This window comes from Syngnathus scovelli, chromosome 7, assembly GCF_024217435.2.
Source record: "Syngnathus scovelli strain Florida chromosome 7, RoL_Ssco_1.2, whole genome shotgun sequence".
In the NCBI taxonomy this organism is placed as follows: domain Eukaryota; kingdom Metazoa; phylum Chordata; class Actinopteri; order Syngnathiformes; family Syngnathidae; genus Syngnathus; species Syngnathus scovelli.
This window is the reverse complement of record NC_090853.1, coordinates 770,051-787,856: the sequence shown is the minus strand read 5'-3', so window position 1 is coordinate 787,856 and position 17,806 is coordinate 770,051. Positions and strand designations below refer to the sequence as shown.

The following is a 17,806-nucleotide window of genomic DNA, read 5'->3' as shown; positions in this document are numbered from 1 at the left end:
CTTAAAAGGACAAAGGATGGCGTTTAATACATTTTAGGCCGACGATTATCAGGAAAGACGTCCATTGGGGGGGTCCCGTGTGAATAAAACACATTTCAAGGTGACACAGAGCTCCACGATAAAAACAGGCTGAAAATAGAATGTGGTCAGTTCAGTTATGTAATACATTTTTAAATCAATAAAATAAGCACTTTGATGAGACGTCGTGTGATGCTGCGCAATAAAAGCAGCGGGTCGTTTGTTGGGGGTGGGGCGGGCGCTCTGTCATCTCGCAACGCCTCGTTGCCATGGCGACTGCCTCCGTACGGCACGGAGCGCCGACAACATGGCCGCCGCAATCTGCCACATCTTAGAGCCCGTACACATAAAGTGAGGATGACATTGAACAACCTTACGGCATATGCACTTTTGTATTAGTTACACCGAGAGCTAAGCAACTGGAAATATTTAATATGCACATAGGTATGTGTTGGGTAAGTTACACTTTTACAAAATCAGAGGTAATAGTGCCACAATGTTTATTATGGTAGTATAAATAAATGACACATCTAAATACAGTGACATTGTAATGCGATTGCAGTACAGTATTGTGTTACCATTCCCAAGCAGTGACCTACATTTACAACGTAATCTTCAATATTGTTATCATGTATCCCATTAAGCTTATTCACTTTTTAATTTTCTTTTGGCTGTGCAGCTTTCAGTGAGTGTATGTGATAAAGTTGTATTTATTTCGATGCTTGACTTGCTTGACTGTAACGGCTCGAAGGAAGAAATCTGCCCCGGAGATTGTTCGACACCAGAGATTGGCTGGCAGGAGTAGCGAGCGCGGCGCAAGTTAAAAGCTGACATGTTCCCTGAGCGTCAGGTGTTTGTTTATTTGGTGGGCTGACTAAACTGCGGCGCTCGTAACACGTCTCATCTGACAGGCAGCCTTTGTACCACTGACCCATTTAATTAAGCCCGCCCCCCCCCCCCCCCCACACACACACAAAACAAAGGCTGAATTGTGCAGAAGCAAAAGCTCATCTGATGACATCACTGGGGGACAATATAGAAGTGAGAAAAACTGTTGAATTACAATTTTAAATGAACATTTCGAGAATATAAAAACACTTAACGTGGGATGTAGAAATATTTTCTAGCGTCCAACATGCATTCCAATTAAGACTGACCAATAGCTTGGTCTTTCCATAGGACTGTAATATGCTGCCATCTAGCGGTAGCACCCAGTCCTGCAACAGAGTTCATTTTCATCGTAATCAAGGTTGGCTTGCGCAAAAACACAACACCCTCCACTCCTGGACAACTTTGCCCAGCTTCTTCAGCGGGAGTCCTCTGACCCGAGTTAGGAGTGTCCACTGCACTGCACGTCATCCTTTTCCTCTTGAACAGAACAGCAACGACCCTCAAGTCTTCCTTCGCTACATCCACAACCTTCTTCCTCACTTGCATCCTCAGCATCCTTCTTCCAACATACTCTTTCTTTCTTCTGAACGGGTCATGTCGCCAAAACACCAACAAAGCTCGGCTGTCCCTCTTATTTTGAATCCTATCCAAGCCGTTCTCTCTCCAACAGGCTGACCTCATCAACAACTTCTTTCTTCTACCACACGACACTTTCCCTAAAACTTAAAATGGCTCTCTTCTCTATGTAGTCCCAACTCCCCCCTCCTCACATTCGTGCACATCCATACATTGGTCCCTAATCTTCATCCTCTCCACCATGACGTCAAGCTGGCAATGAGCCAAAAAATGGATTCTGTGGCTTGAACTCGTGCAATGGCGGCATTTTAGAGACCAACGAGCTCATCATTTCAGATTCATTTGCGTCCTTACACATCCGTGCCGAGATGAGCAGTTTCCTTGACCGCCTGCTGCCTACCAATGTCGCTGAGGCGCTTGAAAATGCCATAAAAGAGTCCTGAGGATTCCGACTTGCTCCACGAATTATTGGATGGAACACTTTCGCCATTTCCCTCGTAGTTTTGCTCCTTGTCTTGGCCGAGGGGTTGCGTAAGGCTCAGCCTTCCCTCGCCGGCCTGAGAATCTCGTTTTTGAGGTAGGTTGGTTAAGTCAGAACCTCGCTCGGTCTCCTGCTCGGTGTCCCACAAGTCGTCATCGTCGTCCTCTGCCTCCTTCTTGATTTTGACCGGCAGCGTGTGGCGGCGGGGAATATTACACTTGGACGGAGGCGATGAGCTGAGCAAGAATTTGACCAGATCCTCGTTTGTCGGGTCTCCGGGGTACCGGTCGGTTTCCATGTCAAAAGTCCGCTGACGGGTCTTGGCCAACTTGGGATTTTCCACAGGAAACTCCGTGGAGGAGACGCTGCCCCGGCTTTTCTGGTAGAACAAAACCTTCTTGGAGGCCTCACGCAGTTTTTGGGCCTCCTCCTCGTTATTGTCCTGGAGGTTCTCCTCGTCGCTGTCCGTGGCAGCGGAGAACGTGCGAGGCGAGGAAGGACTGCTGGGATTCCCGCCGCTCGATTCCTCAGCGGCACGACGTAGATCCTCTCCCTGATTCTTTTGGTGAGTGTCGTCGTCCGAGCCGTCCGCTGGTCGGTGGGGAGTTGTGGTGAGTTCGGCAGCGGAGTTCCACTCTTTCTTGGCCGTGACGCCGGCCTTTAAAGATTCCAGACATTTGAGCTCGGGCTGCGAAGTCATCTCCGAGAGGCTTCCTGACTGAGGGCTGGCGCCGGCTCCGGCGGGGAAGCCGTGAGTGGACAAGGGGCGTCCCGAGCGTCTCCTCTGGAGCCGGTTGGTCAGGACGTTTTGCAGGATGGACTCCAAAGCGATGCCCTCCATTTCTTTGTCTCTGACTGAGCAGGTGGCCGTGGATCTGCGCTTGGCGGCGCTTTGGAGACGCTTCTGGTGTCGTCGTTTCACCTCCGCCTTCTCCCGGGCTGTGTTTTCCTGAGGAAGAAAGAAAGAAAACAAAACAAAAATTCAACCCATCAGACCTCAGTTCAACTTTTGCCCATTCTTTTTTTCTAGCACGTCAGAACATGGGCTTAACCTGCATGGCCCGCAGAAACTTCTCGCAAAAGGAGTCGAAGATTGAGCAACACTCCTCCAGTCTGAACTTGCTGGGGTCTTCGCAGAAGTACTCCGCCACCGAGTCGCTGGTGGACTGAAGCTCTCGCAGATCCCGTTGCACCTCGTCCAAGCAGGCCTCGGCATCCTGAACCGAGAGCAGCGCTTAGCGGCGGCCCGATAAGAGTCGGTTGGCGGGCGAGCGACAGACGATTCTCACTTGGAGGAAATCCTCCATTTGAGCCTTGAGGTCTTCCTGCTTCAAAGTATTGGCTTTGGCGTCGTTCACTTTCTTGACTTGCCGATCGAACTCGGCTTCGAGCTCACTCGGATTGATCCTGCGAGCAAAAAGGTGGAACGATACATTTTCAATTGCAATTTTTTTCTTTTTAGAAGTTAGCGTGTTTACCTTGCTGCGGCTTTGACGTGAGCGAGATGTTTGGCAAAGTTAAGTAGCTCCACGTCGACATTCTGAGCTTGCTGTGGGGAATCACGGCAATCGCATTTAGCCAAATGAAAAGAAAAAAAAAAACCGCTTGCTCGGCAACTTGACGAAAGCGTCCACTTGCCATCACCACATAGTGCATTAGATTCATGCCGGGCTTGTTTGCTTTGGTGTCCGCCAACTTGAGCAGGGATGCCATCCGGAAGCCGATTGCGCTGCCGGCGTATCCGCCCTGTCGTCCAAACAAGCCGAGCTCACAAACACGCAAAGAACGGACAACGGCAGAGTCACGCTCACTCACGGCGTTCATGTAATTGCCCGTTTTCAAAACCAGCCGGATGACTGAGTGCAAGCTGTCAGAATCCAGAAGCTCTAAGAAAACAAACAATTTGTATAAGTTTGCGCAACGTATTAGTTTTGACGTTCAAAGTAGCGCACCGTTTGCAGCAGCTTTCAAAGTGCCAATGAATCCTCTCATTTCAGCCATGATGGGGAAAAACTCCTCCTTAAGGACCAAGCTGCTCAGACGCTCCTCATACCTGACACAACGTAAAAAGGCTCCAATTGTAAAGCTTCATTCCGTCACTTGCAAAAGAACCTGGAGCTCTCACCCGGGGATCCGGATCAGCATCAGCATGAAGAGGTCGGCGTCCGGGAGGGACGTTTGGTCGCCGCTAAATTTAAGCAGCTCTTTCACCTGTGGACATTTTCACCGAGATCTTAAGTCAACGGAGTCATTTGATCAAAATCAATATTTTGTGACAGAATTCTCGCAAATCTTAATTTACAAATGCAACAACATCTTAAAACATTGACAAGATACGTAGTCATCAATTTACAAAACAATAATTATAATAAATAAATCATTGATAAATCCTCGATAGCCAGCCTAATGTCAACAACGTTAGCAAAAACAACTTAGAAACTCTTCAAAAGTGTACTAAAGGCTAATGGCAATGTGTTCCATCAATTATTTACGCAAAGCAGATTATTACATCTTATGTGTTAAAGATAGCAACAATCCATTTCTCTGTCAACTCTTCAGAAAGGAAAACTTTTGCAATGTGCTTCGATCAATGTGTGTCCTGCCGTTAATGGTTAACGAGATCTAACAATAATGCGGCTCGAGTTGACGTGAAAAGCTTTGGCGAGTACCTCGCCGTCCTCTGGCAGCAGTTTACGCAGCTCCCGAAGTTTCCCGGGGCCAAAACCGAGGCCTTTTCCCGCTTTGATTTCCTCAATCATGTCAGTGACAGGCCTGTGGATTGAGGAGCGCAGAGAAGAAAGGGAGGTGAGGCTCACCAGTGATGTCACATCAATTATCCACAATTATTTGTTGTATTGAGGTTGGACCGCCAGTTACGCCAACAAGCCTCAACAAGCGAGCTCTGCTGAACAACATTTTCATTTGAAACCACTTCATCCTCCTATTAATCAATGAAATGAATGCAAACACTAATAATCCACTCAAAAAAAAAAAAAAAACACATCAATAGCATGTCAAGTTCATTTCAAGTTATTTTCACCTTGACCTTTGCTGCCGCCCCCTAGTGGCGGAGTGTCACAAGTTCACTCCAAAATAAAACTGCTGCTTGCGACAAAATGTCAGGAAGTTGGGCTACTCCCAAGATGGAAAAAAACATTCAGAAGCATTGCTACACTTTGATGGTATACGTTGTAGAATGCGCACTTGATAGCCGTAAGCAACATGCTTCTCATCTCAGGTCGATCGGGCCTGCCGGGACACGCGAGTGTGACGCAGTCGCGCTTCGCCGTTAGCGCTGTGAGAGACTCACCGCCTGAACTGCTTGAGGAAAATCCCAATGTTCATGCTCCTCTTGGCGCTCAGGATGGACACCTAAAGACGGCAGCAGAAGGTTACTTTGAATGCCGCCGAGCTCACATAGTAGCAACAATCTTCAAAAGTGGCTGGCTGTTGTCAGTGAGAAGCTCAAAATATGCTTTTGAGATATTTTAACCTCCACCTGGGAACTATTGTGACAAAATTGAGCCAACATCAGAAGGTTCTCATGTGACCTTCCTTAAGCAAACACACACCGAGTGAAGAAAAGATAACATTGCTGATCCGTTACGTAATAGCGGGTTAGCATTTTTTTCTAGTGCGCCGTGTTCACGCAATGCTCTGATGCTTTTTATTACCACCGCTGTTTCTTTCAACTTAGCCGGTCCATCCGTCCGCACTCACCAGTTCTGCCCCGGAGGCGGCAGCCAGCGGGCCCCTGGCGCCGTGGCGGCCCAGGGTGGCAAGCTGCTGCTGGTTCTGCTGCTGGGCCCGCTTATGACTGAAGAGCTCCTCTATGTGCTCCGTGTCCAGCTCGTAGTCGCCGTCCGCCTGATCCGCCGTCCAGATGTTGTGCTTGCCCATCACCGTGTGCTTGGGGATGGTCTCCCAGTTGAAGTTGCGCATCCTGGAACCCCGACGCTCTAGTTTCGAGCTGCCCGGACCGGGGGGCGGCGGCGGCGGCGGTGGCGGTGGGGGAGGAGGAGGCAGTAAAGGAGGAGGAGGTGGCGGCGGCGGCAGAGGATCGCCGGGTTCCATCTCGATGGGGATTCGGCGGCGCGGTCGTCTTCTCAGCTACGCGTGAGGAAGCCCGGCGCCGGCACGTCGTTGTTTTGATTTCATTGGTCTTGGCTGCAACGGGAGCGTTCCAAACGGCACTGAGAGTGACGCATTCATTCTAGGGAATAAAAGGGTGTGGGGAAGTTATGACATTGGGAGTACAAAGACCACATTCAATTTAGTCGTTTGAAACTGCATTCATAAAGCCAGCCATATTGTAGTTGCGTTTGTTAGTAAATCTTGATGCGACAATATTTTGTCTCACTGTTTGGCATCCAATACTGCGCCGTTACCTCACAGCAGCATCAACAAAAACAAATTTACTGTATTTTTTATTAACTGATCTTTTATTTTGCTACAAACAACTAGTCAAATAGTTAAAGACTGTACTTGAGCAAATTGCTACGGGAAGCCGTTGCTTTGATAGCAAAACAGTCAAGCTGTTGCTAGCAAGGCATTTTTTTTTTCTCTCACACAAGCTGTCAGCGAATAAGGAAAACTATTTTGTGTGCAGCTGTAAGTTTGTTTTCACTGTAACAACTTATCAAAACACGTATTAGATACAATTGACAGTAAAGATTCACTTTTGAACATTTCAAACTTTTCCTAACACAGTCAATTTTGGTACCACTGTTTTTGACAACAGTAGGTGGATGATATGCCAAAGATAACATCAGTAAGGTAAGGTAAGGTAAAAAAGAGCAATCACATGACTAAATCATGCCACGGAATCAACTTGTAAACAGTAACTCACCTTTGCTTTTTCTGCTTAAAAATATGCCCAGCTTCCTAGTTTTCCATTCCAGACTGGCTCCTCTCGTGCTGAAACTTGAAGGAGTGTCGCAATTCCTCTTCCCTGGAACAGAGAAGGATACGCCCATGGAGAGAAGGCGGCAGAGGGAGTGTGTGCTCACCTTCGTTGGGAAGGAGCACCTCTGGGATCTCTGCCGGACCTCCTTGACTTGTTATGCGAGTGGTTGGACTGTGAGCACTGGGCTGGATTTATGGACTCCAGCAACGTGATGAGTTGCGCTTCAAAGATACGGGAGATGAATATTGATTTGTTTTAAAGGCACACACACACGGCTCCTTCACTCGTCGGTGATTTCAAAATACCGTAATTTCCGGACTATAAGTCGCGGTTTTTTTCATAGTTTGGATGGGGGGGCGACTTATACTCAAGAGCGACTTATATATGTTTTTTTTTCACAAATTTTTACTTGATCATTAAGACATCACTTACAAGTATAGTTGACCACTTCCCATGTTATTTTTAGTATAGTTGATCACTTCACATGCTTTTATTTCTTTATCTTGAACATATTCAAAACATAAAAAATAGAGAAAACATCAAATAAAGCAATTAACACTTTAAAGCACCATATCCAAGTCCACTGTCTGCTGTATGTACACTTGCTCCATTTTTGCTCCTCTTATATTTATTATTATTATTTATTATTATTTGTTTATTTATCATTTATTCAATACTCTTATTTATTCATTGTTAGTGCCTTCTTGGTTTTTTTTGTGTTGCTTGTATGCATATGTGTACTATCTCACCGAGGGATAGAGGAAATGTAATTTCAATCTCTTTGTGTGTCTTAGTATATAAAAAAAATATATCGACGATAAAGCAGACTTTGACTTTGATAAAACAACCAAAAAAAATTATATTTTCAGACGAAACTGGATGAGGGCGCTCTAAATTTTACCGTTGGCCGTGACTCATCAACTGGGTGGGCTTAAGAAAAATGGCACCAAAAAGAAACTCATATTTTGCAGGTTACAAACTTCAAGTTGTAAAATATGCAGCTGAAAACAGTAATCGAGCAGCAGAAAGAAAGTTTGGAGAACCGTGATGTACCAATGGATTACTATTTCAAGTGACGTCAGTAGCGCGGCGCGCCGGTTGTTTACATACAAACGTGCCCACACAAGGACGACCGGCATCATTAGCGGTGATCATTTCTAAGTGACACGGAGGACAAAGAGTTTGAAGGAATTAAGGATTTGGAGTGACATAGAAGGTTTGAAAAACTATTATGGCTTTTACGCACGCCCGGTCTCTACTGAGTCGGGGGCCGACGATCGGCCGAGTGGTTGTCCGCGAACGGTGCGCGGGGCTCGGACATGGCCATTACGCACGCCCGGTCTGTCTGGAAGTCCACGCCGCCACACGCTTGGAAGTTTGTTTTGTTTAATAAAGAGCCGTTTACCAAACCTACGTCTATCCTTGTACTTTGTTAATGCTACAATATAGTTATATAGTAGATCTGTGGAATAAAGACGAGGGTGACGTCAGGGCGCACGCGCGGCGATGTTGACAAAGGACGAGGAATTTGATCGATGGATTTAATGGAATTAAAGTGCACGGATGGTTTGATAATATTATTGGCTTGTATTATAGTTATTTAAAATATAGTTTATCTATCGTTATATGAGCCTGTGGAATATTTTGAAGCGCAAGCGCCCTCAGCCGTGCGCACCCATTGTTGACAAAGATCGATCGATGGATTTAATGAATTGGAGTGACACCGATGGTTTTATAAACATGTTATTCATGTAATAGTTGTCCTTAATCACTCTATATGTTACGTCAGGCCCGTTCTCAGCTCTTTGTTTGTGTTTGTCAAGTTAGCATACCTATCGTTTAGCCTGTTGTTGCTATTTAATGAATTGGAGTGACACCGATGGTTTTATAAACATGTTATTCATGTAATAGTTGTCCTTAATCACTCTATATGTTACGTCAGGCCCGTTCTCAGCTCTTTCTTTGAGTTTGTCACGTTAGCATACCTATCGTTTAGCCTGTTGTTGCTATTTAATGAATTGGAGTGACACTGATGGTTTTATAAACATGTTATTCATGTAATAGTTGTCCTTAATCACTCTATATGTTACGTCAGGCCCGTTCTCAGCTCTTTGTTTGTGTTTGTCACGTTAGCATACCTATCGTTTAGCCTGTTGTTGCTATCGTTTAGCCTGTTGTTGCTCGTTCATGACTGTTTTTGGTGTGGGATTTTGTCGAATAAATTGCCCCCAAAATGCGACTTATACTCCGGAGCGACTTATATATGTTTTTTTTCACTTTTTGGGGCATTTTATGGCTGGTGCGACTTATACTCCGGAGCGACTTATAGTCCGGAAAATACGGTACCTCAAGATGGGAGATAGTGAAGATGGGATTAAAATGTAATTATTCACCTCAATGCAGATTACGTGCTCATGTATAATCACTTCATGGGGGACAATGTCAAGATTTGCAAGCTGATTTAAGATCTGCAGAAAGCCAAAGTGTAGCTGTTAAAATTTGAGCAACCCAATTTAAAAAGTCATGCTCTGCAGAAGGGTCAGTAAAGTTATGATCACCATTATGATTTGACAATGAATTAGGGTTGCTGACCGCTGTAATGAAAAAAAAAATCAATCTGTAATCTCGATAATTAACTGAAAGGCCTTTAATGCTACGAAGCGCTATCTAAAAGCAGAGATTGGATGTTTTAGGCGGGGTGGATAATAAACATCACGTCAGCTGACAACAACTGAGAAATGTAATTGTACAGCATATCAGCTTTAAATGCACTGTAGTGTACACGAGTAACATTTAAGTAGAAAAAAAAAATACCCACAACAAAGCCGCATGCAACAACGGCATACATAATAAACATGCACATTAAGTCCATAGAAAAGATGACGTGAGACTTGCCACTTTTGTTGTTATCGCAGGCGGTTTCTTCAACATTCGCATCAATTGTTCATTTAAATGGAACAAAGTCATCCACTTTTATTTGGGAGCTGCACAACAAGGACAAAGACGTGAAAATACAAGGCTCTCTGCACACGTGGATAAATAGATAGCTAGGAAAAACAGCGAAAACGGCCCGCCCGTGTAACAATTTGCTCAAAGTACTGACCTCTGCTCATTTCGGTCCAAGAATTGGGTCCATTAAATGTCAGTAGATAGTCCGGAAGTGCTGAATTCCCCCAAAGCACTGTGTAAGGTTTTACACACGCGGGCGGGATTGACTCGATATGTATACACACACGCGCACACAATGTTTCATCTCATCATGTAAAACAAGAGCCGAAGCGGCTATACCACAAAGCTAACAAAAATGAAAGCACTTATTGCATGTCCTGTACATTTGTGTCTATGAAATTTGCGCTTCATTCTGTGGCTGGGAGTGACTCAAACATGCTCTGCCCGCACGAAAGGCAGAAAATTTGCACTTCTCACAAAATTCAAATTCGGTGGTAAATAAGCCATCAAAATGGCCACTTTGAACCACAACAGCTATAAATAAATGCACTAATTGAACTTACATTTCTCATCATTTCCTGTCGTCCTTGTATCCAAATTACCAAGTTCAAATTTGGTAGCGATTGGACAAACGTTTGTCTTGAAAGAAGCTCTAGAAATGACCTGGGCTTCCCTTGTCTATTCTTGAGATGAAAGGAAAATGTTGGTGGCCTCCAAGAATCATCATAATGACGAAGAAGAGACGCAACTGCATTGCTTGGATCCCTAGATGTCTCATTTGTTATGCAAAATAATAAAGTATCATGTACCGTTCTAAAAAAAAATGTGGCGACAACAAAAAAGACTAAAATGCCCAAGAGCCATCTCCACTAAAAAAAAATTCTAGACTTTACATACTCTTATATACAGAAAAATGAATGGTTCATCCAAGAATAAGAATAGTGTGTGGCTTAAATAAAAACAGAACTCGTGCTGATAATATAGAACAAGCGAAGACTACAAAAAAAAAAAAAAAGGAGACTTTCCATATTTTCTGTGCTGATCCCGCAATGACCACCTGTCACTGTTCCTCAAGCCAGGACGGCTTGTCGGCCCCAGGCGGCTTCAACTTGACGTTGAACTGCACCAGAGTTTGTTCCAGCTGCTGCTGGTTGCCGGCGAAGTAGGCCGAGATGGCGTTGTGGAAAAGCAGCAGCTGCTTGTGCATCACTTTCACCTGGGACACACACACATCTAAATATTACCTACCAGCAAGCTCGTTTTTGATGTTTTTATTTTTGCTTTGTGACGTGCGTGAGCTTCCGACACACCGCCACTAGACGGTGCCAAAAACATCCAACAAATCAACTCAGCCAATGCTGACAAAGCAACTTTTTATTAGTTTGGAAATGGATTCTGGTTGAAAACTGAGTCTTGCTGAGAATTAAAACATTAAAGACCAATGCAGTTCTCGCTCTGACCGGTCAGCAACCCAGAAAGTGATTTGAAAATTCCAAACCTTGGTTTCGCTTTGGAAAATTCACTTAGTCCTAGGGTTTTTAAATGTTGGAAAACCAGTTCTCAAATGGGGAAATGCTTCATTTAATAGGCAAAGTGGAAGGCAGCAAACCTTGTTCTCCTCCAAGAACTTGAGCTTGATGGTGACGTCGCTGCGCAGCCGCTCGTATTTGTCCCTGTGCACTTGGTATTCGTGCTGGGCCATGTCGATGCGGACCATGGCGGCGCTGTCCCTGGGGCCCAAACTCAGCTCTTCCAAGTCAGAGCGGTAGGCGTCAAACTCCAACCTGAGCGCACGAGACGGAGGCTGTCACATTGCGGGGAAGCGCGCGAGAGGACGCCCGTCCTTATCCAAGATTCAAGAATTCGGCGTTACCTTGCGTTTTCGTAGTGCTTGATGGTCATCAAGGTGTCCTCCATGGTTTTGTTGACCAAAGTGTCAATGCTGGACACAAAGAAGTTGATGGCACCCAGCAGGGACTCGCCGTTCTTGCACAATAGTTTTTGAGTTTCTGCGTTATACCCAAACTCATCCTGGAGGGTGGGGGCAGCATCCTTGTTCTTTATTTGTCTTAAATGGAAAATTCAAGCAAAATTTGCACTGTGGGCTACCTGCAGCTCGGGCGACTTCTGGCTGAGGTCGGTGAAGGTGTCCCCGAGAGCTTGCTGCGTCTGCACCATGCTCTGGAAGTGGCTTGTGAGCGCCGTGGCCAGCCTGAGGATGTTCTCGTACTTGCTCTTGGTGTCTCTCAGCACGTCGATCTGAGCCTCCAGTTCCAGGTCGACCGTCCGCGAGCCTCGGCCAAAGCGCTCCGAGAACATCTGCTTGGTGCACTGAGGGACACGCGTCCATGGAAAAAAAACGAGGATGAAATATTACCAATTGGAATTAAATCAACGGCTTAGCAGTAGCTTGTTACCTTATATGTGTTTATGCCCCATTTCTTCACACTGTCCAGCTTCTCCACTGCCACGCCACGAGACACTTCTTCCATCGCGGTGCAGGTGCTATGGTTTGAGGAGCCTTCCAAAAAAAAAAAACGCTGCCATATAAGCGCCGTCTCGTGACATTCACGATGGACACGATGAGCCATGGCAATGAGGGAAGGAGGAGATGGTGACTGACTTCAGAGATGATACCTGAGAGCTGCTCGCTGCCGTGCTGCGCCAGTCGACCGGCAACCGGCTGGCCGGTGGGCGAGCTGGCGGCCCGGGATTTCATGCGGATGTCTGCCATGGGCATGGGGGGGCGGGGGGGGCATGGGTGAGAAAAGCTTTGAAAGGGAAATGTGTCTTTTTGGTATGAGCGGATGAAGACATGGCTAGCATGCGTGTGGTTTTTTTTTGTCATGCACTCAAGAAACATGGAAGAATGGAGTTAATGGATGAGATGCAAACGGCAACGACAGTCGGTCTTATCGATAGCATTCAATACAAGCGAGTATAACAAACAAATGCTCATATTGGGTTAGTGCATCTTTTAAGGCTCCAATATTTGCCCTCAACTGCCAATGTAGGCATGCGAGCAAGGCTGCAAGTCCTTTCATCCAAGTAGGAGACGTTTTACAAAAAAAAAAGACTGAAGGGGTTAATTTTGAGAAACAGCTACAGAATGTACAGACACCTGGCGCAGGCACATGGGCACCTCTTCTGTCCAAATATTCGGGGTTGAAACGAATGGCTGGCCCTATAAGATATGGTAATACAAGGCCGCCGCCTGGACGTCAGCACACGTACAGTGACTGCGAATCAGAGTCATCACGGAGCCTCCATTTGTTGTGGCTGCCCGAAGGCTATTTAAAAACTCATCGGTGTTAAGTGGTGGGAATGAAAAGGCAATGATGTTGCGGCCACTACCTTTGATGGTGCTGGTCGGAATGATGCCCCCCGCCGGACCGCCGTAACCTCCCGAGACGATGCTGGTTTCGTTCAGGTTGGGCCCCGACACCATCACCTGCTGCAAATCCTGATCCACAAACAACTGAATGATGCGTGTGAACTCAGTTGAGTCTGATGGTGCCTACACATGAGTACATCCTCGATTTAAAAAAAAAAAAAAACAACGCAAAGAGGAAGCAAAAACTAAACTGTGCAATTTATTGAAGTAGTTCATTCATTTACAATCATGTTTATTGCTTTTCTTTCCAAGTAAAAGACAGAGCTGTATTTTGATTAATTAAAAACAAACTTTGGGGTGAGGTGGAAAAGGCAAAGGACATTTCATCTTATTTCAATGGGCGAAACTGATGTGAGTCATGGAACAATTGAAGCTTGTAAATCAGTGTACCACTGTGGGATGAATAGATTGTGTTGCAACGTGACGTTTGAGATTCCATCAAACAAACAAACAACACACTAACTGACCTGCTCCAGACTGTCATCCTCTGGCTGAGTCCCAGTGTCTCCATTACTGTTAATGGGAATCTCCATAGTGGCTGCTTTGCTCATGATGCCCTCCGCCATGACAAAATGTCTGAAAAGATACAAATAATAATAATAATAATAGGCAATTGTAGAGTGTAAGTACTACACAAACGAGCATAGCTGTCTTACGTTGATGCTACGCTGATTGCTAACGGCAGCTGATGTGGCTTCTGGCTATGTGACAGCTAGCTTAAATCTGGCTGGCAGCTTGTTCGTCCCAAAGAAAAGTCAAGCTTCGCGGACGAATGTAATAAAGAGCAGAAAAGGCACCGACTTTTCTAATGAATCAACGTTACATCCATGGTTGCTGTTTACATGATCTGCCTCTTTCCATACAACTCATCCTGAAAATCCCTGCATCCAGCCAAGCAGCGGCTTTAACGTCACTTCGCAATAAAAGTTTTACTATTTTCGAAGACACCTTAATCGGCCTTTTAGCACTTTTAATCCAATGTAGATTTTACAAGATACGTCAAATACTCACCAGTATTCGTTTGAAAGTTTACTGGTGGTCTAGGATCGTATATCGAGAAACTACACCATTAGTTTGAAAGAGCATCATCTTCAAGCCTTTTCCGCCCTTCTGCTCCGTTGTCCACGTCGTGCTGTGCTGACGTCACGTTTTCCCTAAACTGTAGTATGGCATTCTATGCTGAAGGTGTCAGTGTTTCCTCGTTATAGACGCTACCAATGTCGTTGTGGTAGTCTTTTTCAATAAAATAGTCAAAGTATTCTGGTGTATAATAATAATAACAATAATAATAACAATAATAATAATAATAATAACAACAATAATAATAATAATAATAATAATAATAATAATAATAATAATAATAATAATAATAATAATAATAATAATAATAATAATAATTGTTATCATTATTAATTTATTGGTGATTCCATTTTTGTGTTGTCCTCCCTGGAATCACCTACTAAACACCCAAGCAGCTACAAATAATGCATCTTACAGTTACTGTACTTGAGAACGCATAAGCACCTAAGCCTTAGTTGTTATGACACTGAGAGTAATGTATCTGTTTCCAATGTGTATTTTCTTCTTTTTTTTTTTTTTAATCATACTGATTAAATAGCTCAACACGGTTCAAACCTTGGATCCGGCCATCCTGTTTTAGTTTGCATGCTTTCCCATGTGTCCAGGTACTCTGACTAGTTGGAAGGACATTCCAAACACATGCATGGTATATGCATTTTAAAAATCTCAAGTTGTGAATTTGAAACAGCCCAGGGAAGGATAAGCTCCTCCCCACGAGACTAATGAGGATAAACGGTATGAAAAATGGATGAATGGATGATTAAATGCCCTATCTAAACATCAACTTCTAAGGAAATTGCAATTTTTGATTATTATTATAATCCCGCCTCTCTTCCTGATTGCAGTTGTCTTTAGAGATAGACCGATAGAGCCAAATTGTACTAATGTGCCTCATTTATTTCAATCAGGGAAAGCAGTGTGGAGCGAATATGGCTTTCAAACGTTGTGAAAGTGCTTAAATTGAAGATTTGCTACAAGGGACATTTTTCCCAAGCATAGTAGTGCTTAGTTTTACTGCACCCCATCTCCCCCTTCTTTGCTTCTGCAACAGCACTATTTTACTATATTCCTTTGGGTTAAGAGAACTTACATGTCGGGGTTGTTTTGAACAAAATATAAAAAAAAGTGTAATTCCCCATGCTTCAAGTCAGGTCAGAGATCATAACTGTCTGGATTTTTTGATTTTTTATTTTCCCACTTGACTCCTTCTTGTTAGCATACATGTATTAAAAAATACAATATCCAATGTATGTTCTTCTGTTTCAGAGCACCTCATGCGGCGAGTGACCGCCCAGAGGTGAGATGTAAGCGAGAAGGCAGAGTTGGGGGGGATGAATGGAACATCTCAAATGAAAGAGTTATTATCCTCGCCTGAGTGACGACTACTACGCCTTGCCCTTGTGATAGCGCCTCCAAACCTCAAGGGTGTCTGTTGAAGTGCTCGTATGAATAATAATGAATCATTTTCAAATAAGTCCACGACTGTGAGCCTCAATCTCGTTTCCGACAACGTACACACACAGCCGTTGTACACGTGTATAAGCCGTATACGTGCGGGCAGGAAGTCAAATCCCATAAAGGAAGAAGGTAAATAATGTTGCTGTTGAGATTTGCTCAAAGCCAAACATCTCAAAGTTGCTTTAGTTCCACTTTGACTGATTGAAAGGGTATGTTTTGACTTTGCGTCTTTTGGCTGAGGGGCCGCCTCAACGTCCTTCAGCCTTTCCCAGTACAACCTTTGACCTCTGCATTATTCACGGCCCACAAACTGTCCAGGTTTAAATACAATATATGAGTTCTTCTGAGTCTGACTAACGAACATAATTGGTGTCCCGTTTATGGCTGAACCATTTTGTTCGCTTTGTGATCAATATATAATTTTTAACAAGTAAAAGCCAAGACCATTCAAAACAAACGTTTGAGAGCTTTTGGTTCCAAATTTGGGTTAAATGTTCATAGGCACAATTGCGATTTTTGTCATTCAAAGTCGATAGGGGCAAAAAAAAAAAGACGAATAAATGTCTTAAAAGTCTTGGCCTCAATATTCAGCAACGTCCCCTACTGGCAGAGTGTATACAAGTACTAAAGACAACTTCCAAATGGTTGCGTGTGATTCAACAAGAAGAACAAACATTTATCACCCAACTTTACGAAATACTGCCGTGTGAGCAGTACTACGAAATTTATTAGATGAAATGTTTGGAGAGGGAGCAGACAGAGAAAACAGCCTGCGGATATAACTTTGTCCAAACAATGCATCAAACCTGTCTGAGTGCCCTCCTCGGCTGCCAAGACATTTTCTATTATTTACACAAGAGTCCCCAAACAACTGAGAGATAGATGTCTTATTGCCACATGAAAAGCAAGCAAACAAGGCCTGACAATTATTTAGTAAATATGTCAGGTACAAGATTTTAGAAGCGCTGCAAAAGTGCGCTTGAGTCTCTTTAGCACGCAGTTTGGTGCTTTTTGCTGAACTCAGCCTTGTGAAGATGAACTGAAATATATACACACATTTCTGTATTACAACCTCCCACTGTGCTCAAGAGATGATCATGAAAAAAAAATGAAAAAAACCAACTTCTCTGTAGAACCACAGCACCGCCTTGAAAATATGCTGCATTTCTTTTATTAATGCTATTCTTTGAGGTCTTTGACGTCATTTCAAAATGACACAGAAAAGTACAATGTTTAAAAACTAAATGAAAACCAAGTGACTTGAAGTAACTGTCAAACAATCTCATAATCCAGATTTCAATCAACCCTTCAATGGAAGAAACAAGTCACGTTGAACATCACGTCATGTAGACACACAGTCATTAAAAAAAAAAAAAAAAAAAGTACTTATGAATCATGCTTACATCAAGCATCCAGATATCGCTCTTTTCGGAAAAGGGATTTTTGAGCCCCCCCCCTCCCCTCCCACACACACTCATTTCTTTACCTGGAGGGAAGCGGCCTACTGGGCAGGTTATCCCGCTCATGAGACAACCGGGAACCGTGACAGGATCTGCGGTCAGGAAAAAGGCAATTATGAATCATTTTCAGCAAAGTTACAACAGTCATTGGAATTTGAGCGCAACGGTGGAAATGTAATAAGTCCCATTGAAAGCATGAGGGCTGCTGCTAATTCAAAATAGATGAAAAAGCCCAGTGGCTGACCTTGCATGCGTTTGGTTCTGTTGTGCTTGAGCTCCTCACTGAGTGCATTCACCATCACTAATTGGGAATCAGAACCACCGCTGACTATACGATTTTGCGATAACAAGAACGGTGTCTAGGGTGTTACCATGGCGACTGATGGCCAGCGCTGATAAAAAAAAAATCAACATGCGTGCATGCAAAGTACATATGATGATTGCTCCCATAACTATTTAATCATAACGTCTGCGTGCCCATAAAAAAAAGGTTTATTTAGTTCTACCATGATTCCTGTAATTAGGAAGAAGAAAGAGCAGGTCATCATATGGATTAATTCAAGTTCATGTTTTTTCCAGATTGCCACATCTTC

General features: G+C 44.1%; 2 protein-coding genes across 9 annotated transcripts; both read right to left on the bottom strand.

The window, feature by feature from the left end:
* Positions 1-501: 501 nt before the first annotated feature.
* fhdc4 (FH2 domain containing 4) lies at positions 502-10,822 on the bottom strand. Of its 3 annotated transcripts, none has more exons than XM_068651280.1 (13): positions 9,768-10,822; positions 6,816-6,917; positions 5,687-6,179; positions 5,277-5,338; positions 4,636-4,738; positions 4,092-4,177; positions 3,919-4,019; positions 3,782-3,852; positions 3,601-3,712; positions 3,445-3,511; positions 3,256-3,373; positions 3,019-3,183; positions 502-2,915 (listed from the first exon to the last, which is right to left on the bottom strand). In XM_068651280.1, exons 3-13 carry the CDS (start codon positions 6,038-6,040, stop codon positions 1,836-1,838), a joined length of 2,319 nt encoding a protein of 772 aa, XP_068507381.1. In that variant the 5' UTR covers positions 6,041-6,179; positions 6,816-6,917; positions 9,768-10,822; the 3' UTR covers positions 502-1,835. The 3 variants fall into 3 exon arrangements, with proteins under 3 accessions (XP_068507381.1, XP_049580750.1, XP_049580751.1); XM_049724793.1 differs by having other exon boundaries at positions 10,385-10,517; XM_049724794.2 differs by lacking the exon at positions 9,768-10,822 and adding an exon at positions 6,995-7,149.
* On the bottom strand, positions 9,826-14,360 carry LOC125971802 (arfaptin-2). 6 transcript variants are annotated; one of them, XR_007482617.2, is made up of 11 exons: positions 13,872-14,135; positions 13,683-13,791; positions 13,176-13,284; positions 12,943-13,005; positions 12,459-12,548; positions 12,239-12,342; positions 11,931-12,152; positions 11,695-11,852; positions 11,431-11,605; positions 9,976-11,037; positions 9,826-9,856 (listed from the first exon to the last, which is right to left on the bottom strand). XR_007482617.2 is itself a non-coding variant. In XM_049724796.2 (10 exons), exons 2-10 carry the CDS (start codon positions 13,779-13,781, stop codon positions 10,882-10,884), a joined length of 1,176 nt encoding a protein of 391 aa, XP_049580753.1. In that variant the 5' UTR covers positions 13,782-13,791; positions 14,227-14,360; the 3' UTR covers positions 9,826-10,881. The 6 variants fall into 6 exon arrangements, 5 of the variants coding, with proteins under 5 accessions (XP_049580753.1, XP_049580752.1, XP_049580755.1 ...); XM_049724796.2 differs by lacking the exon at positions 13,872-14,135 and adding an exon at positions 14,227-14,360 and having other exon boundaries at positions 9,826-11,037; XM_049724795.2 differs by having other exon boundaries at positions 9,826-11,037.
* Between the last annotated feature and the right edge of the window lie 3,446 nt (positions 14,361-17,806).

What these genes read in the sequence shown, in the direction of transcription:
- LOC125971802 (XM_049724796.2), bottom strand. Translation starts at nt 13,781, where the DNA reads ATGGCGGAGGGCATCATGAGCAAAGCAGCCACTATGGAGATTCCCATT. An exon ending in AGGATGACAGTCTGGAGCAG is followed by an intron (nt 13,285 to 13,682) that starts GTCAGTTAGTGT and finishes TTTGTGGATCAG; the next exon opens with GATTTGCAGCAGGTGATGGT. An exon ending in TCCGACCAGCACCATCAAAG is followed by an intron (nt 13,006 to 13,175) that starts GTAGTGGCCGCA and finishes CATATCTTATAG; the next exon opens with GGCCAGCCATTCGTTTCAAC.
- fhdc4 (XM_068651280.1), bottom strand. Translation starts at nt 6,040, where the DNA reads ATGGAACCCGGCGATCCTCTGCCGCCGCCGCCACCTCCTCCTCCTTTA. An exon ending in CACGTCAAAGCCGCAGCAAG is followed by an intron (nt 3,374 to 3,444) that starts GTAAACACGCTA and finishes TTTTGCTCGCAG; the next exon opens with GATCAATCCGAGTGAGCTCG. An exon ending in AAATGGAGGATTTCCTCCAA is followed by an intron (nt 3,184 to 3,255) that starts GTGAGAATCGTC and finishes CTCTCGGTTCAG; the next exon opens with GATGCCGAGGCCTGCTTGGA.